General features: G+C 34.3%; 1 protein-coding gene across 1 annotated transcript in view; it reads right to left on the reverse strand.

The window, feature by feature from the left end:
- The window catches only part of ASCC3 (activating signal cointegrator 1 complex subunit 3), a 251,664-nt gene that overhangs the window by 65,053 nt on the left and 160,355 nt on the right, over positions 1 to 26,256 (reverse strand). Inside the window, exons 18-30 of the mRNA XM_066547531.1 lie at positions 24,970 to 25,134; positions 24,032 to 24,118; positions 21,641 to 21,817; positions 19,433 to 19,658; positions 15,720 to 15,874; positions 11,939 to 12,037; positions 11,301 to 11,469; positions 9,213 to 9,433; positions 7,758 to 7,843; positions 6,139 to 6,305; positions 5,856 to 6,001; positions 5,648 to 5,768; positions 3,503 to 3,645 (exon numbers count right to left, since the gene is read on the reverse strand). Of these exons, the coding sequence (XP_066403628.1) occupies positions 3,503 to 3,645; positions 5,648 to 5,768; positions 5,856 to 6,001; positions 6,139 to 6,305; positions 7,758 to 7,843; positions 9,213 to 9,433; positions 11,301 to 11,469; positions 11,939 to 12,037; positions 15,720 to 15,874; positions 19,433 to 19,658; positions 21,641 to 21,817; positions 24,032 to 24,118; positions 24,970 to 25,134 (1,962 nt within the window). The remainder of the gene's footprint in view (positions 1 to 3,502; positions 3,646 to 5,647; positions 5,769 to 5,855; positions 6,002 to 6,138; positions 6,306 to 7,757; positions 7,844 to 9,212; positions 9,434 to 11,300; positions 11,470 to 11,938; positions 12,038 to 15,719; positions 15,875 to 19,432; positions 19,659 to 21,640; positions 21,818 to 24,031; positions 24,119 to 24,969; positions 25,135 to 26,256) is intronic.

A 26,256-nucleotide genomic window follows, 5' to 3' on the forward strand; every position in this document is an offset into this window, starting at 1 on the left:
AATGGGTATGAGCCAAAACCTGCGTATCAGACATGAAATTCAAGGAAAATGTCCAGGAAGAACCATTCCCAAAACCTAATGAAGCTGCCTATAAGATATCTATTTTTCAATAGATGCCTGTATAACAAAATTCCTTCGTGACCATAATTCAGTTGCACCTGTTAGATAATGACTCCTTTGAGGGAAAGAACATCTTGCATGATTCCTCCATGATCCAGGCAAGCTGTTATCTACTTTGGTGGCAACAGTTGAAGGGTTGTTTCTATATGTCACTTATACATACAAATATGTTTTCCAGAAGGTTCATGCAAGTTCATGTCATTTGAAATATAACTGATTGATATGCTGCCTGAATTTGATATTTGGACCTGGAAGTGGATTTGCCTGTTCTCTGAGAGTACTGTGAAAAGCAGCCTGGAAGTTTGTGAACAGAATAATTCATCACAAGCTTCAAACAAGAGCCTGGTTTACCACCAGAGAGAGAATCTCTACAGAGAAGATGAGTGAAGTTAACATGATGGCATAGCTGATAAACAAAGATCTAGTATTGCTAACAGCACATTAACAAAGAATCAGTACTGGTCTCTGCTGCATTCCAGTCTCTTCCCCACAAGGCCTGAATCTCTCTGATACCACCACAAAGAAGAACAAAGAAAAAATGTATTTAATGGCTGTAAGAATCTGTCTTTACCTCAACATCAGTCGTTTAGAAGTTATTACGGATGGCATTGTTTTAGAACATTTCAAGAAGGCTTAAGAAATCTACTGGGAAGGTCACATAAACAGATGAACTTTTAGCCATCATGTAGCAAACCCAATTAAACCATTAAACAAAACTTACTAATGAGTTCTCAAAGGAATCTTATGCCAGCCAAAATTAATATTATGTATAATATGTATTATGTATAATAAGGCCGACTGAAGGAAAAAGCCATGGTCTGAGATACAGCTTGCTAACTTTCTATAAACCCATGAAAAATCTCTTATATTTCAAAATACTTGACAGTTAAGAATTACATCTATTTTGAAAATAAAGTAATTTATCTGTAAATCTCCCTAAAGGAATAGTGGTTGGCAAAAAAAAAAACAACCCAAATGTGAAAAACTGAAAACTGAAAGGAAAAAAAAATGTTGTTTAAAAGGCAACAAAATTTAATTCTTCTGACTGGTCCATTTTAATCCCATATGAAATTAAGAAACTCTCTAAAATTGAGAAAATTTCCAAAACTGAAATTTTGGAAAAGGGATTAAGACATGGAATGCCTGCTATAAAGTATTTGCTAGTTCTACTTTTCAAACTTAAAAGTTTTATAGTGGTCTGGAGAGAATTTTGTCTATTTCCTGTCTAATTCTGACTTTAATATTACTTGAGATTAAATTTTTAAAATTTAAACCCCTTAAATTATGATTAGTTTTTATTATTATTAGATTATCATAAAAAAATTGGGTAGGATATATACTATGTATGCAGCACTACTAGAGCTTTGTCCTTTGCTTCAATGTCAAATGAAACTCAGGCTAATCGTGCTCATTTAAAACACAAAACTACAAACTAGGCCCATAATTGCCCAAAGAAATGTCCACTTGAAATTGTGGGTACTTCAAACAGAATTGTGTTCTGCATAATAGTGGTAAGATATAACAACTTAGAACTTAATCCTCAGTCTTTTACATTTACGTAATCAGAACTGAGTAACTTGGTAGGTATCTCATGCTCCAAACATTCAGCTTATTAATTCAAATACAAATCATATGCAAATGTTATTAAACTAATAAATGCAAAGTCTGCTTGTCCTTGTTGGCTCCTATTTCAAAACCTTCAGAGGCTTATTCTGAAACATGAAATTCAAAGACTCCTAATAGAAAACCCTTTTCCAGCAAGTGAAGAAGCTTCAGTTATAGTTCTTTTCAGAATAGCAGTGGCTCCCAGGACTTGGGGAAACTATTCATAATAATGCAAGTCATTTAGGGCAAGCTGCACAGTGCATATTCTAATTCTAGGTGAGATTACTGCAGTAAACCAGTACAAGGTACTAGAGTACTCTACTAAGTAATAATAACAACTTGGATATAAAATGTTTCTATTAGGTTCAAGAAAACATTAAATAGAGGATATACAGCTAGAAAAGTACCTTCAAGTTGAGATATGCTTTAGTAATAGTGGTTTATCAGCCAAGATGGCCATTTTCTATTTTAAAATCCATCCAAAACAGAAAGGCTAAAGATGTTATGCTTTATCTCTGGGAAATCTCATTTAATTTTTTGGCAAAGAGCAAACAAACACAAATAATATAATCTAGAAACTTATGCTTTTGGATATATACTATTTATAATTGTATAATATTATATATAAATGATCTATTTATATGATATATTTATATTCATATTTATATGACATAAAAATATCCATACAATATTCAACTTGGATTTTATATTTATGGTTCCTGCATTTTGCTGTGTTTTGATCATAAATTATCACAGAAATTCCTAGTAGAAGATTTGCAATAAATCCAAAATCTAGTAATCCTGAGTATCGATCAGAAAAACCTGTTTTGCAGCAATGATATACTATAATCAGGACCACTAGTGCAGAGTAAAATAAATAATACTGCATTCAGAGCAGGTGTTGAACTGTGTGAATTAAATATAATCTGGTATACAGTTTGAAGAATACAGATAAAAGAGAATATTGAAAGGTTGTTTATTATTTAGCCATCATTCACATTTTGCAGTAAACAAAAGAAGATTGAAAAAAAGAAGAAAATGTAATTAAAGATTATATTTCTTGAAAAAGAGCAAAAAATAAGTCTTTCTGCTAGCATTGTTTAACATCTAAGTGTTTCACTTTGCAATCTTTATATTTAAAAAAATCTTGGCAGAGGTTTCTTTACTTTTTTATATCATTGATTTATTTCATTGATATGCAAGACTGAAGCATTGCTAAATGATTGGTTCTGCAGTATATCTGTCTATCTAGGAATATAGATGGATGCATGTATGTACATAGGTACATATATTGACACAGATATATATGCAAATACATATACTTAATGCATCTTATGAGAAGGATGATTTTTCTCTTAAAACACCGGAGGAGATTTGGTTTAGATTTCAGCTTAACATCTATAAGTCACAGATGTCCAGCTGTAAACTTTAGAGAGCACTAGCCCTCTTTCTTTTAGTCTTTGTCTTATCTTGGTTTCAAAGACTTGCACCCTGTGATATATGCTGTCTGGGACCATGGAAGTAGCATTAATAAGATATGCAGGAAAAAACAAAGATAAAAGAGTTTGTGTTCTGAAGTTCAGCTCTTGCACAGACGCTTCTATAGCCTTAATGCTGTCCCTACTTTTAATACATAGGGAAATTTAGCATATGCACAACTCTTTCAAGATCTACCCTCAAACGACTCTTTTGTTTCAGATGAATTTTTTTTTTGTTTTCAAACAAACATCAGTAAGATAGAAGCAAAGCACAAATGAGGAAGGTAAAATGATTCTACCTCTCTTTCATCCATCTTCAGCCATTGTTTGGGATCATCCTCTGTGGCCAGGAAAGCTATGAGATCTAAGGCAGTGAGCCTTGTCTGACGTCTGGATGACACAAAAATAAGAACAGGCTTGGCTGGAGAATGACTCCGAATTGCTGTTGAGCAAAACAGAATTTGAGAATTAGACCCTTTAATGACAAAAATGAGAGTTTCTCTTTGCAATCCCATGGCAGCTGATAGACCTCCCTGCAGATGACATTGAGGTATGTCTACTGAGCCTTTATTCTACTGGATGGATTCAAATGAGGTGAGAGTACACCACCTCTGAACCAAAGGCCATAAAACTACATGTAGCTGAGTCTTCAGCTACTTCAGTGAACACTGTAAGCTAATTAAGAGAACCAGTTATCCAAAAAAACCCAACAAAGCACCACAAAATCTAGACAAGCTTCCTAGACTTCAAGCTTGTGAATTTCTCTATCTCAGCCTAAAAAGTATGTTAATGTTTTTTCTACACTGTTGGGGTATGTTGTCTCAGGCTCAGTGCCATGAAGGTCTAAAATTTGCTTTCTGCCTGACCCAGAGCTTGAGCTGTGTAAACTCATGCCAGCCTACAGAGGATCACTTCAATCTACCAATATCAGAAAAGGGAAAAAAAGCAGAAAGTGACTTTTCAATAGCTGCTGTGAAAGCGGGCATTACAGTAAAAGAGAACTTGGTTTCTGTGCCAACTAACTAGTTCAATATATTTAAACCAATTATGATATATTTAAACCAATTAGGTTTTAGGACTTTTTAAATTAGCATTTTCTTGCTCAGCCCATCTTTGAAAAGTTTCAGGCTGCAGGGAAATTTTTATGGTCTCAGGAATAAGTATTGCCATGAAAATGCTAAAATAACCTTGACTGTATCATGTCAAACAAGTCGGGAACAGAGCATGCAATAAATCATATTTATACATATTATCTAAAATCAACAAGCACTAGAAGTATAAACAGGTGTACCTAGAATTTCAAATACTCTCTTTAAAGCACTTATAAATCCGTTTGTGTGTTTTCTCATGTACTTCTCATTCAAGCAATTAAATTTATGTATTGTTAATTTCTGAAAACTATTTCATACTGCCCACCAGCACATCTTATTCCTCAGTTCATGAACACTACCCAGCATGTGCTCCTGCATATACATACGCAATGCAGTTATGAAATTATTGAAATGGGAAAATTCATGTGTATTTATACCTTCCAACTATATATGCCAATATATCTAAATATTTTAAAATACCAACATCTAATGGATTTTTGTTGCTTCAGGAACAGGTGTAGCAGAACAGCCCAAGACAGATTTATTGTTCATTAGTGTTTTTGTACAACACTCTTGTGGAGGTGTAAATAATCCGAGCTGTCAAGATTGGTCTCTAGTCCACAATCAATACTTTGCTTCTGTCATAAGGCTAATTAAAGCAGCTAAAAAGTCCCCTCACAAATGTCACCTCACAATCAACAGCAGTTCACACCACAAAATTTATTTTGGAGGTTATTTTTAATTGATATAATAAATAATCCTTATGTAACCAAAACAAAACATGTTCAAATAAAATACAAGAGAGCTTTTCTTAAATCTATACTGCTTGCCAGCTTGGTTAAGAATAAAAAATTGGAAACAGAAGCATATCTGGATGCACTACAAATTTTGAATTTTATGGTTATTGCTTTGAAACTAGAATTATAGGAGGTTAGCCTGACTTGCAACTTCTGTTCACAATTTTTTTAATGCTAACATGCAGTGGTCCATATGAAAATACCTCAGCAGATTAATAATATGAATGATTTTATTGCTTTCTAAATTTCCAATATTTTTACACGAATATTTCTTTCTGGTGTCAAACACTAAGAGAAAACACATTTTATTTCCCCTTCACTAACACTAATTTTATTCTTCTGTTCAAATACATTACATTCCTCTTTTACATGTTGCATTTGCAGCACACTTTATGTTTCAGACAAATATCTTTGGGCCATTAGCGGAGCAGATTCTCCCAATACATGCCAAGAGTACATACACTAACACATGTTGCAAATGTGCTGCAAATGAACTATGCAAAGTCCTTTTCTCTATTAGAGAAAGGAAGAAAAGGTCTAGGAGCTGGTTGCTTACCCTGAAAAGCAGGTTTGTTCATGCTGGCCATGCGAGGACAGTAATGCTGGCCAGGGAAGCCCTGGATGTGCACCTCCAGAGGAACTGGGCGCACCGATGGCCGGAAGTTGAACAGACCCATCTACAAGAGAAGATTTTTTTCAAGTTTAACCTTGAATTATCTTACCAATTGCTATTTTGTTTTCCCGCATGAAAACTTTTTTCATACCTGATTAATGTTTAGCCAGTCAGCCAGGTCTCTGGCATTTGCTAAAGCAGTGGATAAACCAACCACTCTTACTGGCTTCTCAGTGTGAGATGAGATAAAGTTTGTTCGAGACACAATGACTTCCAACACTGGGCCTCTCTCATCCCCTAGTAAATGAAAAGTAAATGGAAAAACAGAGAAAAAGGAAAGGTTCAGATGTCAAGAAGTATATTCACATCATAAGTACCAGCACACTTCTTCAAATTTAGCAGTGATTCTGATCAAAAGCAGTGAAACATCTCACCTAGAAGATGGATCTCATCTATGATGAGAATGGCAACTTTTTGAACATAGCTTCTGTTCTGCCAGCTTCTGCTGACACCATCCCACTTCTCTGGGGTAGTAACAATCAGGTCAGCTTGGGCAATAGCTCTCATATCAGGAGTCACATCTCCTGTCAATTCTACAACCCTGTAATCAAGAAGGACAGTGGCTTGGCTTTACAAAGCTTTACAACATCTTAATGTTAAAATATTTACACCTTTATAACTTAAATTCTTAAAAGAGGGAAGAAACAAAATTAAGCAAAGTAATTTTCCTTCTTGTCAAATACATTTAATAGGATTTTAAAAATTGTTTTAAGTAAATAAACCTGCCTCTTTGTTTTCCTAGTAAATACCGTATAAATACCAAATATCGTTCTTCAGCAAAACGATATAGAAAGAAAAGGAAGAATATGAGTCCCAACCAACAGTTAGTTCTTCAAAATGAAGATAACATAATACTGGTATGATGTAATGTGAACCATAACATCCTGTCACAGACAGGATGAAAGCTTTCATGGAGGCTACCAAGTTGCTGCCTGCTGTTCTGCATAGATCTCTGGTTTGAATAATAAGGCTAAATTGCAGAGTGTATTGCATTTGTTGGTGAAGGTCCATTAAGACTCGTGCAGAGATTAGCCTCAGATTACTTTTTGAAGAAGATTAGCAGATTTTTTCCAATTGTTTGCAGCATTTGTGATGACCCATCATTTTAGATGGATCCATTATAAAGGGTTTTAGACATTTCAATGACATATTTCAAACCCAGTTGAACACCAAACAAAAATTCCTAAAAGTAATGTGTATATTCTGTTAAAGATTATAGTCACAAGTAACTGTAAATTACAAAAAAAGAAATAGTACCATAAAGTATTTTAGCTCATTTCTGTGATAACAACAGGAATATTACTGATAATTTCATGGACACAGAGCAGCATCTCTTTCTCTTGTGGTGTGCTTTGAGCTTAACTTAGGAAAAAGACTATATTTGGAGAAGGTGAAGGCCCTAAATAATGCATTCTATGCATAAAAAATTTAGTGCGGGACACTATAATTTTGGAAAGCATCAACATGACTGATATACCTTACAGATCATAAAATAATGGCTGAACTCCAACACCTGGGAAGATCAGCAAGAAATTAATGTTACCAAGGAATAAAATTATATTAATTTATATATGAAGGACATAGTGTGACTACTATTATACAGTTCATGCAAGTCCTGTATGTTCCTTGCAGCTGAGGTTTCTAAGGAGAGCTTAGTTTGACTTACATTTTCAATTTCCAAGGATATTGTGGAGTGAAATCTGAGCTTTGTATTTTTTATACTGACAAGGAAGAAGAACAAAAATAGCTGGGTATCAAAGCGTATCCCTTTCTTAGTTCTGATTTTGATCTATCACTTTTGATCTATCATTTTTGATCTCAGTTTTGATCTGTCAGTGACTATTGATAAAACTTTTCAAGTACTAGAAATTTGAAGGACAGTATAAAACCAAAACCCTTTTTGAAATACTCATAAGTATTTTGAGATTTTACTCATACTAGATGAGCTGCTCTTTTGTTTCTCATTTCTCTGATTAGGTAAGGAGAAACATACTTTTTACCAAGCTTTTCTTCAATCCTTACTTTCCAGTCCTCAATCCTCTCACGGACGAGTGCTTTCAAGGGTGCAATGTACACTGCCTGCAAAAGAAAAGGCACAAAACTAGAAGTAAACCAAGACACCTTTATTAAAGTGTACCTACAACACATGGTATTTGTGAGATTTGAACCTACTTCTAATCCATAAAATAAATAAGGTCTGAGTTCCTGAAATGACCTATAACAGGATTATATTTAAAACAGACATAATGCCTGAAAATAATGGTTTATTTCCTGAACAATTAAGGATATTCAGATAAGGAATAATTTCTTGAAGTATTTATCACACCTTTTAAAATCCAAAACCCACTTATGTAAATAATGGCTTTTGTTGCCATGACTATAAAATCTGCATGTTAACATTCTGGAACAGAAATAATCTGAATTTCTGGCAAGCAATATCCTACCTGATTTCTAGTTATGTCATTAATTAATAAAAATACCAATTAAGTAAAAAAGCTGATTATCTTAAGCAAAATGTCACAATATTTTTCCCAAAGAAACCTGCAGTACAGAGGGGAATATGCTTACATGTACAAAACATATTTACTTATAGATTTATGGTTAAAAATTCTAAAGCTCTTGAACAATGAAGAAACTGCTACATGAAGAGTTCACATACATTCTTTGAAATATATAGCCAGGCTTCCAGCTTTATTAAAACCTAAAAGATGCATTCCTTTGAGAACTGGCTATTTTTTATGTCTCACAGATAAGTTGAAAGTGTATGAGTGACTTGTTTACCTCACTTGGACTAAGAAATTACATGAAGATATTTAAATTCAAAGATGATTAAGGAGTTTATGTACAGAATTTCTGTTAATGTAAAGGTTATACTGTTTTTTCTTTAATCTCCCAGTCAGATACAAAGATTTTTGAAAGACTTTAAATCTAAAATGTGGTTAACTAAGACAATATGGCTAAGTTGAGAAGCATATATATATATTCACTTTGAAAAGAAAACTCCCAAGGCTGAGTTGTTCAGCTTTTAGGCAATTTAAAGCACAGGGGAGAGCTGGAACAGAAAATTGGCCTGTAGTAATTAATTGCAACTTATTTGTTTAAATAATAGAGAGACTGGGCTAGCTGTAGTCCCATGGAAGGGAACTAATAGCTATAAAACAGTACCACTGCTAGAAGAAGGAGATTAAAGCAGGAAATGCTGTTAAGTAAAGTAGAAAAGGAAATCCAGCATGCCTGCATGTCATTTTTGTAGATTTAACTCTAGCTGTCAACTGATTAAAATAAATAGTTAAAATAGAAGCATAATGCACATAATGCAATAACATTTTGTGTCTACACACATATAAATTGGAGAAAGTAAAATTCAGTTCCCCATAGTCTTCTTCTAGACTCTTTTATTACTGAGATGCTCATAACAAAATGACTCCAGTAAACCTGTTTTACAAACCTTTGATGTGGGATACTTGTTAAAAACTCTAAAGATGGCTAATTCAGCTGCAACTGTTTTTCCAGAACCTGTAGGAGCTCCAAGAAGAACATTGCAGTCTGTGTGATAGAGGGTATGGAATATCTGTGTCTGAATAGGGTTGAAGTGTGTGAATTTGTACAGGACTTCATATTCAGGATGTCCCAAGGCTGTGATAGGCAAAGGCTGAAGATCCAGAAGCTCTAAAACCACAAAATAATAGTAAGTGGATGACAAGAGATGCCATGATACGACACAGCTTGTTATGAAGGCAAGTATATTAAACAGTAATTTAGTGAAAAACAGTTTACATTGAAAAATGTTTTACTTAGTATCTCATATGACAGAGAGTACACATTTGGGTAATTGCTCACTTTAAAGAAGAAAAATGAAAAGTTGTTTTCTAGCTCTGAAATAATTCTGCAAGTAATTTTGAAAATCTGATTTGAAAATCTGATAGCTGTGAACCAGCTATTTGCATATTAATATTTTTCTTATACCTGTTTTCTTTTTATCCACCTGTAGTAAGTTCTAAACTCACTGTGTTAGATCCTATGTATGTCCAGCTTTTATGATAACAGAATGTGGAGTATTTCAAGTTCAAGGGAAAAAGTCTTTTTAAGAAAGAAGGATTCTTTGGAGTTTCCAAGTTGATGGAGTAATACAAATCAGATGAGTACAGCTAAATTTTGCATCTTATCCTTTAAATCTATAATTAAAGACATAATGTTAATAAATAAACAAACAGCTTTTCAATATATGATTCTTAATATATCTTGAGGGCATCTGCTATCCAAAGAATTAGAGATTGTGGAATTTGGAAGATGATATATATAACCAGATTGGATTTGGAATCCTACCAAATTAAGGAGACTGCAGTGATTCTGCTATGCAGATGCTTGCTTTGAAGTTTGGGTTTGGTTTTTTTTTTGTGGCTGGAGGTCTCCTCGTCTTTTTAGGGTGCTTCACATTAAGGTATGATATGGGAGTCATAAAATCTACTGAGGCAATGATGCCTAATATTCTTCACATGCTTTTCACTGATACCTTATGGCTGTTTTATCATTCCCACTGAAACTAATCACCAAGTGATTTCTTGGGCTCTGTTGAGGAGAAAGAAGGGTTTTTTTGCCTAGCAGAGCCTCGACGTACTTCGTTGTTGAGTGGGAACCAGATGGGAATTGAAATCAATTACCATAAATCCTGGAGTCTCCATAACTGGTGATGTGTAAATATCTTTCTGTTTCTTCTGAATAGTAGTCAGTGATCAGTCAATTAGATAAAAAGGTTACACATGCTTTTCCAGACAGTGTAGGTACAGTATAACAATAGCTAAACACTTCACAAACACATGTGAATTTATGCACGCCAAAGGACAACACCGTATGAGAACTGTGCATTTCTGAAGGCACTCAGCAGACTGCTCGATGAGCCAAATGTAATTACAGAGGAAAGGTTTTACAATGACATCAGCCCCAATGAATGTATAAAGCAATTTATGTATCCAGAAAAAAAGAAGCAAAACACAAACATATGCTTCTGTGCCAAGTGTTAAAAAAAGAGGGGGAGGGGAGGGACACAACTTGATGAGACGAAATGTGATGTTCAGTGCTGCAACAGTTCTTGCTATGATAAACATTTCTCAGCAAAAGTAGGAAAACATTTCATATTTTCAGAATTTTCACTGTTTGTTCTTTGCTGAATGCCATTTATTAGACAGTCTAAGATTATTTTTAGCCAGTCCAGAAGAAAGGTGTTGCTTGCAAGCACTAAGCTAAGACATATTGTAACACAGAGATTTGCTTAGTTTGTATGACAGGTTCAGTTTTCTTATGGTTTATAGAGAATTCGGAGTAACTAAAAGGCTGGTGTTATACTAAGATGTATAACCAAAATTCCTGCATTTTGTTCAGGAATTGAAAAGCTTAGAAAGCTGGAAAACAAATATCACAAAGTGAAATTCCATACATTTTTCTCCAATGAAGCAGAAGTAAGAGTCTTATTGCACTACTACAAAAAACCCAATATGATCAATATAAATTAAAGCAAAATTATCAAATTTGAAGTTACCTGTGTGGGGTGGATGTCTCTCTGGAAGAATCAAGTGTTGAAAATTTATGATACATACAGCCTCTGCTCCTAACCATCTATCGGACACAGCTCGAATGTAATATTGAGAAGGAAGAGGTTCAAAAATTGGGATTGTGAACACCAGCAGCTGAGGCTCTTTAGTAATGACCTAGTGCAAACATGTAGAGAATAATTACTACACAGAAAAATCAGTAACTTGAAAAATCACAGTTTGCCTCACTTCCATAAGCATTGCTAACACCAGACGACAGAGTATGTGTGCAAATATTTACATCTTTATAAAATATTTTACTGCCTGGAATGAATTTTTCTTCAATAGTCTTCCAAAGATAAAAATAAGGCTGGCTTTTCATCTTGTTCTTTAACAGACAAAACCATTATAGTCTTTCTACATCACCTGAAAATAACTGTCCCAGCAAAGGAGGAAGAGAAAAAGGGACATTTAAGCTTAGAAAACATTGTTGTGGAAGTCCAAGCTGATCAGGTACATCTGAATTTGAAAGCTGTACTGCTGATTTGAAAATCTGCTTAGGCCAAAATACTGTTTGACCTAACAAATCCACATCTCACTAACTTTGTTTTTGTTTTGCTGTGAGATTCTGGATGAAGTGCATTACCTGTTTCTTTTGAATGATGAAGTACTCTGAATGATAAATGTGATCATTAGTAGGGTCTTCTACCCAAATCCACCAGGGCTCTCCAACACTGCCATGTACCTTTATGAATAGAAAAGATGGTTTTCTTTAAGTTCTCTGGGTTTAGATTCTCTGGATTTGTTAGAAATAGTGGACGTATTTCTAAATGACATAGGCTCATAAAGGAATACAGAAGTACAGAAATCAGAGGTAACAGAAAAATAACATTTTAATCAGATGAGTCTGCCTAAAGATTATGCTTCAATTAGAGTTTGCTTAAGGTACATATAATAAAAATGGACATGATACAAATGCAACTGAAGGTAGTGCCTCAGCTGTTTATGAATTCACTAAATCCCAAGAGTTCCCTCTAGGCTCCTAGGAAAGAACATGTTCTCTTTATTCCTCCCTGTACTTTTGCCTTTAGGTTCTGTATAGAAGATTGTTGTTTGCAGCTGTCTGCTCATTTTGCAGTCACAAACATTCTCTCAGGAAAAAACTGGACACGGAATTGTGATATTGCTCTACTCTCTCTCATCCCTCTCCTCTAGAGAGATACAGCAAGTGCATTCAGAAGGCTGTAATGTAGCCATTGTTACAGGTGAAGTGAGAAGAACATAAACAGAGCCATCACTTGATGATTTCCCTGCCACCTGGCAACATGTCTTTTTAAACCTAGACTTTTGTTTGCTTTGTTGTGTGTTGTGTACCTTACTTTGCAATGCCAGCAATGCTGATGCTAAATTAAGATTTTTTTTTTTTTATTTTTTTTTGTCAGAAAAAATACCCTTTGCCAATGTACAGGTATTTTACATAAATATTTCAAAAATTAAGAAAAATGCATGGTAAAGAAGCACAGAAGACATAGTACTAAATGAATGCAGATTTCTGATGTTTCTGATGAGGTCTGTGATAAGTTGCAAAATCAGGAGATGAAAAAAAAGTTGGAATTTTTCCTAAACTTAATAGAAAAAAAGTCAAAGTGCATAGTTGCTTCTAATGGCAATTGTAATGCTCCAGGAATCTGGTATTGATTCACACAGTACACATTATTTTCAGCATAATTCATTACTGTGTCTGTGTCAGAAAACAGTCTGTACTAGTTTGTGAAGACAAAAATATGCACAAAGAATAAAATTAAGGTGCTTTTCTTTCTTTTTTACTACAGTTGTGCAATAGACAAATAGATGGACAGTCATTCATTTTTATTACATTTGAATTTCACTTGCAGCTTCATTAGGAACTGAAGCAGTGAAACTGAAATGACACGCAGGTGACATCTTGAAAAGTGACAGGGAGACTATTATTTTATCCAGGTTTAGGAGCATTTAAGAGAGATAAGAGGAACTAAGGAAGGCAATTAAGTCCAAAGCTCAGAAATTTTATTATTAAGTGTAATAGCAACCTAATTTTGGAAAGTCCCATGAAAAAACTGCATGGGGTAAACAGGACAATCTGGGAACAGGACACAACATCTTCTAAAGTAATGATTCTCAAGGATTGGGGAGCTCTTAAAACTGACACATACCTGTGCCTGTATTTTGGGCAACCATCACCCTAAAACGACATGTCTGATGTTTGACTCAGCTAATTCATATTATTTGCATTATTCTGCATTTCTGCTGGAATCCTCCTGGATGCATTATGGCTAAATTGCTCTGTCTGGGTATGTTTATAGTCCTTTGCTTCTAACAATAGAATAAAAATCCGAGATTTGGCTCATATGCTTTTACTGAACTTAAGGGATCCCTGTACTGAAAACTAAAGATCAAGCTGATGTCATATCTCACAAAAGGTCTCTTTCTCTTGCAACGTCAAGCACAAAGTTTTTGATGAGATCATTATAGAATTAATTATCCAGGTAAAGGAACAATCTTAAAACCATGAAATGTTAGCCAAGCAGGGTATTTCAACTAAGCATGGTATTTAAAGTTTTCATAAATGGTTTTATTTGATTACTGCAATTCTTTAGATAGGATTTTTTAGCAACTCACTTTTGTACCAAATACAGGTATACTGCTAAGTTTCTATAGCCATCTTCTGAGAAGCTTGTTAAAATAATGTAATGATAGAGAAGAAGTTTCAGAGTGTCTATGCTTGAATTTGAGACAGCTATTCATTTTCAGAAACTATTAAAATTTAATAGCTTTAGTTATTTACTGTGATAAAAGCTTCATTTACTGAAGAAACAGGAAAATCAACACCACATTACAGAAATAAAAAAAAAAAAAAGAAAAAAACCACTTCTCCAAGTTTTTATGATTACCCATAAACAAATTCACATAAAAACATCTCCATAAGCTTAAATGATCCAACAATCATAATATTTCTAAAGCAATCATCAGAAAAACTGTGTAAAGGGGTCATGGCAGAAAATAGATTTGTGACAAACTTTTGCTCTAAATTAGAAGTTCAGAATTAAAACAACAGTGTAATTTTGTGTGGATCCCTAACCTGTAAAGATATAGAACCTAGGTTTTCTAGAAAAACCTAACAATGGATTGAGAAATTACTTTGTATTCAGATAAAGTTTAATATGAAGAACAGTAATTTTTTTGTCTTTAGCAGACTACAGGTAAAGTGGATGAACTGAACAATAAAAACTTATTTCAATCCTAAAATGTAATGCTTTCTTTTCCTTCTGAAGTATTGCCCATAAATAAGGTAAAAAAAATTCATGTTATAATTCATGTTAGGAATTCATTCAAATATTTATTCAATAAATCTAGGTGGCAAGCAAAATCAAACTTTCTATATTTTGATTGCTCAAACTCTGTATTTTGATTGCTAATATCCCATTTATAAGGCAACTCGATGAAACTTCTATAAGAAATTAAAAAGCCTTTCATCAGGGAAAATAAATTCTAAAGTAATTTAAATATTTGTGGAATAAACCTCTCATTTAATTATGATTAACGTAAAAATTGTAATCTAAGGGATTTTAAAATTAATTTTTATCAAAAGAACCGATACTTAATATCCACATTTCAAAATAATTTATCTTAAGCATAAATTTCGTAAGTCTAAAAGAAGAAAATTATGTTTGCCTATGGAGGTATCTTTTTTTCCTGTAGAGAGTTTCAGAAGTAACAGCAACAATACAATGCCCCCATGTGGACATTTATGTTTCATTTAGATTTATCTTAAATGTATTTCTAATGAACAGATTCTGGATCAAAGGACGTGAGTATGGCTAAATGTGAAACTGGTACAACTCCTTTCATATAAAAAATCTGCACTATAAAATACAGATGAACATAATTCCAAACATATCTCAGGGTTTTTTTTTTGTTCAGACAAGTCCCAGCAAAAAAAGGCACTGATATTGTGAATGTATATTTGTGAAGCCAGGAAGAACAGGAGAACCTGGCATACATGAACTGCATTTCAAAGCTTTTCTGTGTTTGACATTCATTCATAGTTCAGAGAGCCACTCATGTCTCCCTTTCTCCTGCTTCTTCTTTCTGGGCACATAATTCTAATCTATGTGTGACACCTGTAACAATTCAGTATTAAGCACTTGTCTCAATGTGTTATAAACAGCCCAATCTTACATGGCTTAACAGAAATGAAAAGATGATCCTTGCCTGCTTTCTCCAACAAAAGTCACAAAAATCATCCCATTCCTATTCTCAAATTTGCTTTTTAGCAAAAATAAATGCTTTTTAAAAAATCCCAAAAGCTATGGACAAGCAGTGATCATCTCCTTTACTGAAACTAAACTAATGCTTCCCTTCTTGCCTCCTGCTCCCTCTGTTTTTACCTGGTCATTCCAGGTGAAGTCGGGAGCGATGTTCAGCCGGACTCGGAGCACGGTGCGGGTGATTGGCTGGATCGTCGCTTCCATGATGATGGAGGGTATTTGATGGACACACTGTTTTACCTTTAACCCAATTTTCACATGATGCAGCATATGACCTGCCAAGAAAACATCAGGTGTAACAAATTTGCATTTCCAGGAAAAGGCATACAACTCTGACTTTCAAATAGGCTTTTAGAGAGCAGTGTTATTGCTTGCTTGTTTTGCTCCTGGGTACGTAAATGTCTGACTCTCTTGACCTAGCATGTCTGAATATTTTGTAATACTTAACTTGAATTAGAGCCTTGTAAAATCAGTATTAACCCCCTAGTTGGCTATAACTAAGGGGTTAAAATAACTATTAAGAATTCACACTGAAAATATTATGTCAAGCTAGTTCTCCCTCCTTCACTTATTTTTAGACCAGGCTCTTATCAAGACATATAATTCTTTTTCAGAGCACAAATACCAATTTTTTACTTAATTTAACTTCTACAATTTCTGTGCAGTGATTCAAAGCAGACAGAATGCTTTTCATAAAACTGAAAAAAGGTACTTAATAGGTTGAAAACGCATATAAGTAAATATCTCACAGCAGCTCTGATCTGTGAGAATATACCAATGTGTAAATGAGACAAAGGAAAAATTAAATGTTGCAATATTTTTTATTTTCTATTGTAATCATGGTAACTAGGGCAATAAAGTGATTCTATTTATTTGGAAAAATGTCCTACTTGTATTTTACAGCTCAAATCTCTCTTCCCTTGCTCTTCATTTTGGATATAAAACAATTGCTACTGATATTTTCTGGTATTGGTATGTGGTTCTGTGCATACTTACCCATTAAAAAAAACCAAAAAAATTCAAAAAAGGAGAGGTCCTATTATTTGCATTATGTGCAAAATGACAAGGTGATACAAACCTTTCCTTGCAATTACAAGACATCTATGAGCATAGCATCTTGAAACTGGTATTTTTAAATTGATACTGACTTTCCCTTTTCAGTTTTTCTTATTTAACAAATTGGCAGATAGATTTGTCTCACATGGGTGTTTATACTCTGAAGTAATGAATGGTGACCTTGCTTAAGAATCAAACCCCTAACCAAAAGTTTTAATACCTATTTAATCAGTTTAATTTGCAGTTGGTAAAACAATTGCATCTCCAACAAGTGGGTTATTAAAAACCAAAGCCCTTATGTTGGCACACTTGGATGATACATGCAGCATTTCAGCATACTTGCACAGGAACTACCTTTTGCAATTAGAGGTAAAATTCAGAAATCATGTTAAATAAAGGCAGATGACAAATATTCAAAGATATGACTCAAAAAACCCATGTAGGGAAGTATACTTTTTATGGCAAAAATCACTTTATCTACATGTGTGAGGTGAAATGTGTTAGTACAGGACAGCACTGAGGTCCTTTTACAGTTATGTGCTAGGGGAAAATAAGGCTCCTCTCCCAACTTCTACAAAACGTGATAAAACTCTCTCCTCCCTAAGCTCTCTCTTTTTTCTTTTTAATAGTTACATTATGAGAAACCATCAATGGCATTTAAAAAATACCCTCTGAACAAAAGCTGACAAAGAAAATAGGCATGTCTAAAAAAAATTTTTGCTTATTCTAAAGTGTTTGTCATCTGCATTCTGAAAAAAAAAAAAAAAGGAACTGTTTATCTCAGCTAACACAGTGATTTCCTGGCTATCTGGAAACTCCATGGTTACATTGCAATAGCTCATAGTTTGGTGTTGATCCATTCATGGTACCCTGGAATCCAGGATCTGTGCACACAACATGCTCTCCACCCATCTAATGCTTTCATCTCCCCCTAAGCCAAGGGCAGAGTTAGCCAGCTAGCTCCTGCCTTTGTTACTCTATCTCCAAGGTCTCCATAACATTTAAAAAGCAAGAAACACTAAGACTGAAACTAGCCCTGTGGGGTAAGAAAACAAGGCAGTACCTGGAAGTTGTGCTTTCCCTCATTTCAACACGGCTTAGAATTTGAAATAAAAATACAGTGACTTCCTTCGCACGCCTCAGAAAGAGAGGCCAGACAGGAGGAAGTGTGCCAAGCATCTACTTCACAGAGATAGACACATCAACTTTCTTTGATATTTGTAAGGCTGAAGAACATGAAATATCATTATGTATGGTCAGCAGTGCCCTATTTTTACAGTCAAATCCCATGTCTCATCTACTTTCAAACTAAGTTAATATAAACCAGAACCTGACAAATTGCAGGTATATATAGATACATTTCCATCTTGTCATTACTGGTTCCAATGCATTGAAAGAAGCAAAATTGGCTTTGTAGTTTTACACAAAATTTCCTGCTTCTCAAGTGAGGGTATGGGAAGAAAGAACAATTAAAAAAACCAAACCCAAACAAAACAAAAACAAACAAAAAAAGCCCCGAACTAAAAACAGCTCCACAAAACCAAACAACAACCACAAAATAAAAACCCTGCTAATACAATTAATGGAAAAGAACACTAAGTACTAAAAGGCATCACAAATACACAAAAAATTAACAGTGAATTAAAAAGTACTATAACACTTCTGAATAAAAAACTATAATGCTAGCATTTCAAATAAAATGCAATGGTTTTAATACATTTAACATTACTATATTAAAATGCAGGTAAAGTAAGCATCTCGAATTTTGTTGTAGTCTTTTGGTTTAACTTATTAAATGAAAATATAGCATCTAATTCTGCAAACTTTTACATATTTATTTAACTTTTTTCAGCCTACATTAGGCACATAATGAAGTTTTCCAAGCTAGCAATGTAGGACTACTGCAAATGAAAGATGAAAGAAATATTAAGTTAGATGTGATAGCCTCTAAGCAGTGAGTATGAATGTTATTTTTATTCTAAAATTAGATTTTTCAAAAAATGGCAGTTTGTTTATCAACAGGTTGGTAACAGCAGGTGCAAACAAAGTCCAAATAAAAAAAATACACTAAGGAAAAGGAAATGCATTACAAGTGATTTTTTTTTTTTTACTTCAACCAGCTGGTGGGCAGTTTATGCACAACAGTTTATACAGACTTACTGGAAATTGTCATTATGTCTATCAGTAGGCTTGTGGATTTTCTCATTATTGGACTGTCAAATCCTTTAAAAAATTCCATTAAGGTTTTGTTGCAGTGACACCAGTGACAATGAATTCTCCATGTTCAATGAAAATTAATGCAGTCTTTCAGAAGAAGGCCATTTACTGATAGCATACCTGGATGTAATAATCTGGTTTTACTCTTTTCCATATTAATAGTTAAAGAAATAAGGCCACATTGTGCCAACTGGCAAAAGTAAACAGAAGCCTTTTATAGTAGTTTGTTAGGTAAGGTGGGCAGAAAGGGAAGCACACAGGTCAACATAAATATGTATATTTACACATATCTACCTAAATACTTATCAATAGACATCACCTTTCTATCTGTGTTCTGTGACCACCAGGACATGGGCTGGCCTTATCCTCAGAGCTGTGCCATTTTACAAGCTGTGGAGACTGGAAAAAACCTTCTTTATTGGCCAAACCATATTAATGTGTGGTATGTGGCTACGTGGCTTCCAGACCAGAGAGGGCAGATTGATGCATGGCTCAGATTTAGTTCTTACTTGCCCATTGTTTTCTATAGTTTAAGCAGATCAGCCTTGCTGGTTTCTCACCTATTTCATCTTTTCTCATGTCCTTCATCTTGTCTATGGTGAGATTCTTCTCTTCCAGCTTGGAGAGGACGGATGGTGGTAGCACTGAGAACTGCCTCAGAGGGCTCACCCAGCCCCAGAGCCGCTTGTCAATGACTTTGCTGAGGTTCAGTAGCCGATAAGTCATGGCAGGCCAACGTTTCCTCAGGGCAATCTCAAAAAGAGCTCGAACAATGCGAGCTGCATTCTGGAAAGTGAAAAAGGGGGGGAAAAAAAAAGGCAGAACTGTTGTAATTCTCTCAATATTCTTTGTAAAATGAAAAGGATCACATAGACTCATCTTTGACAAACCATAACAATAGATTTTTCTTTTCGAACTGATTTCAAACATTTTTGAAAAGTATTTTTTCCATCACTGTCTAGTGGCAAAACTACCTCATGGCTGCATTCTGAAATTATGAAAAGAAACATGTGCAACCAATTAAAATTGTAGTGTCAGGTCTGCCATAGAACTTTGATCACAGTTATGCTAACATTATGGAGTTCTAAATTTATTGTGTATCAATCACTTCTGAAGCAAATTCATTTAATGTACCCCCCCCATAACAGACACCTGCAAATTCACTTTATATGGAAATTCAAGTTTTGTTATTTTCTAGTTTATGCTTCTATAATAGCATCCCATCTCACACTGAATTTCACAACATTTGCACAGAAGCTTAACAGTAGTGAATGTTTAAAAAACATTTACAATATTCTGAGAATAGTGTATAACCAAACTGTACAAATATGCTTTGGACTTGGAAAAATAATTAATAACATAAGTTTGAATGAGGTCAGTCTTATCCTGAAAACCTAAGTTATGATATTCCTTTCATAAACTTTTCAAGCTGCATTATGAAGCTATCTTTTTTTTTTTTCCTTACCAGTACTATGTCTGGATTAGGAATTATGTTCTTGATTCATTGAATAGAATATAATCATTCCCTACTGGCTCTGCTATGCCAACAGGAATAAAAAATAGAAAATTATTTGGTTGTGATAGGAAGCATATGTTACTAAGGAAGCACATTCCTCTTAGAAAGGATGAAAAATTTTCTTAATACTCACTATCCAAATTAAAAAAAAAACACACTTTGTAGCACTGGTTCCACAAGTACAGTTTATGAAGATCTAAGAAGAAGACCATGTTGCCTCACTAAACATGCTATAAATGAGACAGACAAATAAAAGCAATGGCCTTGAAAGCAAAGATTAAAAGGATCCCACTGAAAATGATTTTGCTGTGCAAGTGCACAATTTTTATGATGTGTACAATCAGTTCAGCATTTTCTCGTTTATACTCATACATGCTACAAAACACAAACATTTCTGAAAAAGGTTTTGCTACTATGAAAATGTTGCTAAAGACTATGTATAATTTTGAATATTTAAATCTCATCTTTAGCACCAACTAAATGCAACTTTTAGATTAACTCTTTCCAAAGCAGTTTTGTAAGGATGAGACAAAAATAATTCCATGCAACATCTCTGCTGACTATTAAATATAGAAAAGAAGAGTGAGAGTGAGATAGGCTAAAAGGGACCAGTTTTTGGGTTCACAGCTGGCTAAATAGATCTCTGTGTCATGTCCCCCTCTGTACCTGCCAAGCGTGGTAACCAAACATGCTGTGTTACAATCAACCCTTTAGGTGTCAAATGAAGCCAACAAACAAATACATAGACTGCTATGTCAATCTGCACATTTTTTGCTAGTTTACATCCAGCAACAGAATTACAATAGCACATCTTTCGTGAGAAAACCAAGGTATGTGAATCAAACACAAAATATGTTTTGCAGAATGAAGTATAAAAACACACAAAGAAAAATAGATTACAACAGTTTTTCACATTTAGAAGGAAACACTGAAATTTAGAGAATATAATTTCTGTGCAATCACAGTTAGAGGAACTAAATAGAATAAGATTACATGGGTACTACAAAAAAAAAGGGCATTCATAATTAACAAAAGCTGCCATAGTCTCCCAAGGTAGCCTTTTGCAAAACTTTTCTACTCGAGTGTTATAGCTTACATGCATGCACAAAGACAAGGCTCTGATTTTCAAAGAAACTTGCACAAAAATGTACAAAAAAGATGCAGATCGGGGCCTACTTGTATAATTGTAAATATCTGGGAGAATTAAAACAGCAGAAGTCAGCAACAAATACGTAGAAAATACTATTTTTACCTGTGCAACATATGCAGAATCCGAAATAAGGGAGAAGCTGTCCATCTCCCCTCTGCTAATGTATGTTTGAAGGAGGATATTAATTTTTCCATAATTGTTTTCCACACCTCCTGGAGCAGGAAGTTCACAGAAATCATTTAGTAAGGTATCTAGCTCTTCTATTTCTTCTTCTCTTACCTACAACACAATTATACATTATGAAGAGGCTGAAGCAATTCGATGAAAATTTTTACACTGAAATCAAATTTTCCTTATAACATAGTTATATTACTTTTAAATGGAGTCTCTAGTTTTAAGGAGAAAAAAAAGAAGGAAAAAAGCAGTAAACCCACATCTTCCACAATGTAGCTAATAGACCATAATTGAAACTATCTTAATAGGGACACAATTATATTTTGTTATTCATCACCATCTATTAAGGTTGTCATTGACATACAAAAATTTGATACGCCACAAAAATTGAATCTTGTGACCTTGTCATCCTTCATCTGATGAGATTTTATTTTTTATTTGACCAGAGTAAAACTTCTGTCCATCTGGATTAGGGCAATCTTGAATTAACATTAAATGTACTCATTATAGTTACACAGTTTGCATGTGATATAATACATTTTTAAACTCAAAACTGTGAAGTATTATGATTCATCATATTAAAATTTCCACTGTTAATAAGATTAAGTCTTAATATGAGTAAAGAAATATTAATATCTACGGTTTGAATAATGCATAACATTTCACATTCTAACTGATGACCCTTACATGGCAAAACTAGCATAAATCTACATATTCTTTGACTTACTGATAGTCTGTTAGTGTAAAACTTATTTGAAGAGGGTAAATGTTTGGTCCCTGCAGGGAACCATCTGAAAGTAATTTTCATTTGGACCTGACTACCTGACATACAAAAGACCCTAAGACAATTGGGTTAAAATCCCCAACTTTCTAGTGACTAGTCCCACAGGAAAGAAAGACATGAAGTACAGAACCATCATAAATGACTCCACTTTCAGGGGAATACAATGCTCTGCTTACAACAGCATTTTTGATAATTTTTTCTGCTCTTGCACAGCACAAGTACAGGTCTTATCCAGATCTGTATTTCAGCTACTGGTGAGTTACATATCTCAAAATTCAGAATTTTTAAAGGCATTATGGAAATGCGATTAATTTATCAAAAGTCACAATTTCTATCACACAGAGGGGCAAATCCTGAGCTATTCTTGTGAAAACCAGTTATTCATTTTAACATTCAGAGCTGCACAGCAAATGAATCACAAAAGTCTGGAACTGACAGTGCACTGATGCCATACCATATAAATCTGAGAAAGTAAACTAGAAAAACTGTGCTTTAGTCAAGAAGCATCACTACTAACTTTATTAAAAATATAGAAACATATCACATTATATTTTCCATATGCTTTCCTTTTAAATATTAAATTACGCTAAATTTAGACCTAGTCAAGCATTATCACTGTCATAAAAAAGCCCTTCTAGCTTGGAAAATGTTCCATGTATGACTGTGAAACCTCACTGCTTATTATCTTCTATAATAGAAGAGATTACAGCAAAATAGAATTTCTCCGTTAGATAAAGAGATGGTAATACCCAGACAATGTGTGCAAATATGTAAATATGTAGATGGCGAGGGATTCACGCTGTCAGCTCACAGAGCCAGGTGAATGAGAGCCAGCTCTGATCTGCAAGTTGTATAATTGTGGTAAAATGGCAATGAGCCCAAGCTAACAAACCCTGTGGAGTCTGGCTCGTACCTCTGTGAGATGGAAGCATGGGCAAACAAGCTCATGCCAACTTGGAATGTACTGCCTTGTGTCCTGCCCACACGGGAGGCAGAAAGGGAGGTTGGAATTGAACTGAGTACAACACAGCAGTAATCTTCTAGCCCGTGTAGAATCTGTTGTGACAACTTTCTAGATTTCAGATTTGAATTTATGAGAATTTATCGTTCTGCCAATCTAATGTTGTTCCCTGCAGAAAATATATCAGAATTCACTTCCGTGAGTCCTGCCTCATTCCTGATAAAGCAAACTGTTCAGGGAGACATCCAATAATGCCTTAAACTTCAAACAGAGAAACTATCTCATCCCTCGGCACACTATTCAAATGGACACTTAGCTTCACCTGTTAATAATTGAGGAGCTGAAAAGTTCTTAAATGCATTTTAAAGAATTACTCAAAGATCCATAACTAGCTATTATATGTGCACTACAGTTCAAGCTGAACTACGTACAAATTTGAGCAAGAGGGTATTATGTTTACTCAGAAAACATTTTATAATGGTGCTTAGCATTTAACAAAACTTGTGTCTGTAGACAGCATTTATTGAGTAAGTACTACAGAAGTGTCTAGCTTCAACAAATTCTTTAACTTTACCTTTATCTGTTCAAACTCTTCAGCTTTTGATACTATAGCAAGAATATCGCCTTCAGTTTTATGAGCATCAAACAATTCATTGAAAGTCTATTAAAAATAAAAAGAATTGATTTGTCACTGGAAATAAAAATACACATATAGCAGGAAACAAAGAAACCTTAGCCAAGAGTTTAAAAGGCATATAAGTCTAAAATGCAAATTATTGGAAGACCAGGGTGATGCAATTTAAACAGGAACAAATTCCATAGTGACTTTTTGTCATTTTCAGAAAAACAATCTCTCAGTGCCTTGGCCACTCCAACATCAAGAGACAGGCAACGTGGCCACTTAAGAAAAAAAGTCTAGGACATATCTGACTGAATAAATATGTGAGACTAATTATATACAGTGACAGTATACAGTTAAAAATTATTAATGCTGAGTCTTTAGCTTTTATTCAAGAAAAACACTTATTCGCTAAGAAAGAAAATGTTTTAAGATGAACGTGTACATCAAACCAAGTTTCCAATACTACAAAATTTTGAACATGCTTACAACACAATCTGATTACAGCACCAGAAGTTGTTCAAGGTTGTCAACACGATAGGACTTTCTCCCAAAGAAGGTCATCTGTTATCAGACACTACAGTACAATGTGCTATCAAGTACTAATGGTTGCACACACCATGAATATCAAAATGTTTCTTATAATTCTTCTAAAAGTCAAAAAGACTACAAAAATTTAAATCTCACCTCACATTGAGTCTAAATTTTCAGTATTGCTTGATATTTAGTTTCTTTCTTTTTCCTACTTCCTCTCCCCCCATTTCAGTAAATATGATTTGAAAATACAGTGAACAAATCACCTACATATTCTGTAATATCTTACAACTATTTTAGGCATATGTTTAAAAAAAAAAAGGAAAAAAACCCTCCAGAAACAGGACATTATTTTTTACCTCTATAGTATTGTATTTAATATAGTAGTGGCTGGCAGTTCTGCCTAAATCTGTTGAAGAAAAAAAGCCAGTCCGTTCTTCAAAGCGAATCATGCGGGCTTTGTCCAGTTTTCTGCCAACTTCAATAACCAATTGTTCTCTGTGCTTTTCTAGACCTGGATCCATCTAAACATGAAACACACACAATTATTTGCATAAAAGAAGTATTTAATATATAATTTTCTTGAGTTAATCCAGTCACACAAAGTCAAAAACCTGATAAAATGAAGTTATTAAGTCACAATTTTCTTGTGATCTCACTAATAACAATTATATTGACATTATTGACCAAAACCTGTATGTACAGGACAAAATAATCAGAATAAAATTTCTTTTACAATTATTTGGGACTATCACTACAATGGAGACCAATACTATTTATGAAACAGTAGTATGATTATGAAAATTATGATGAAAAGTATGATAATGAAAATACTTTGAAAATTTTGAAAGATGTTTTAATGATAACATATTCTTCATTAAATTATCATTACTGTATCACTTCAAAAAAACATGTCATCTTTTGGCACCTTCTGTTGATGAAAATGGCTGAAGATATACCTTCCTGTGTAGCTGACATGAGGCTGGCTTTAATTGCACAGATAATAGATTAAGCTTCAAATTGCGCGGCTTAAATGTTTCCTAGGAAAAAACCTTTAACATCCCCAAAAGCTTTTGGTAGGTTAATTGGGATATTCTAATTAGTGAGTTACAGATGTACAGTAACATTCATGTTAAAAGCACACAAAGGAGCTTCCTGTGCCCAACATCACTTCTATTCCTATCAAAGTTCAGGAACTTAGACATTTTGTCCTACTAATAATGCACATTGTCTCATTAGTACATAAAAGGCTGGGCAAAACTCCCATCTGAGTAGGACTGCTGTATAATTGTGTGTTTCCACATCAGGCACCTGGGATACCCACACTGACAGGGATGAGTGAAAAGGGATTCATAGTTATGTTAACCTTCTGCAGTATGTGCACCTGAGATATGGCTCTAATTATACAAGCAATAATTAGTTTTAAGGACTGAAACACCGTTCTAGTCCACAGGCAGTATTCTTATTTCAGGGCTCGCGTATAGTTCAGATTTCCTACAGAATAAGTCATACCAGCTCTCTGGGTAAATCTGAAACAGAGATACACGGCCAAGACAGCAAAAAGGAGCAGGCTTTAAGAATTGTTGTGCCTTGGTTTGCTCTGGTTTTCCCTGGGCCAGGATTCAGTTTCACCTTTGTGCAGAAGT

Source organism: Molothrus aeneus, chromosome 3, assembly GCF_037042795.1.
Source record: "Molothrus aeneus isolate 106 chromosome 3, BPBGC_Maene_1.0, whole genome shotgun sequence".
Taxonomy (NCBI): domain Eukaryota; kingdom Metazoa; phylum Chordata; class Aves; order Passeriformes; family Icteridae; genus Molothrus; species Molothrus aeneus.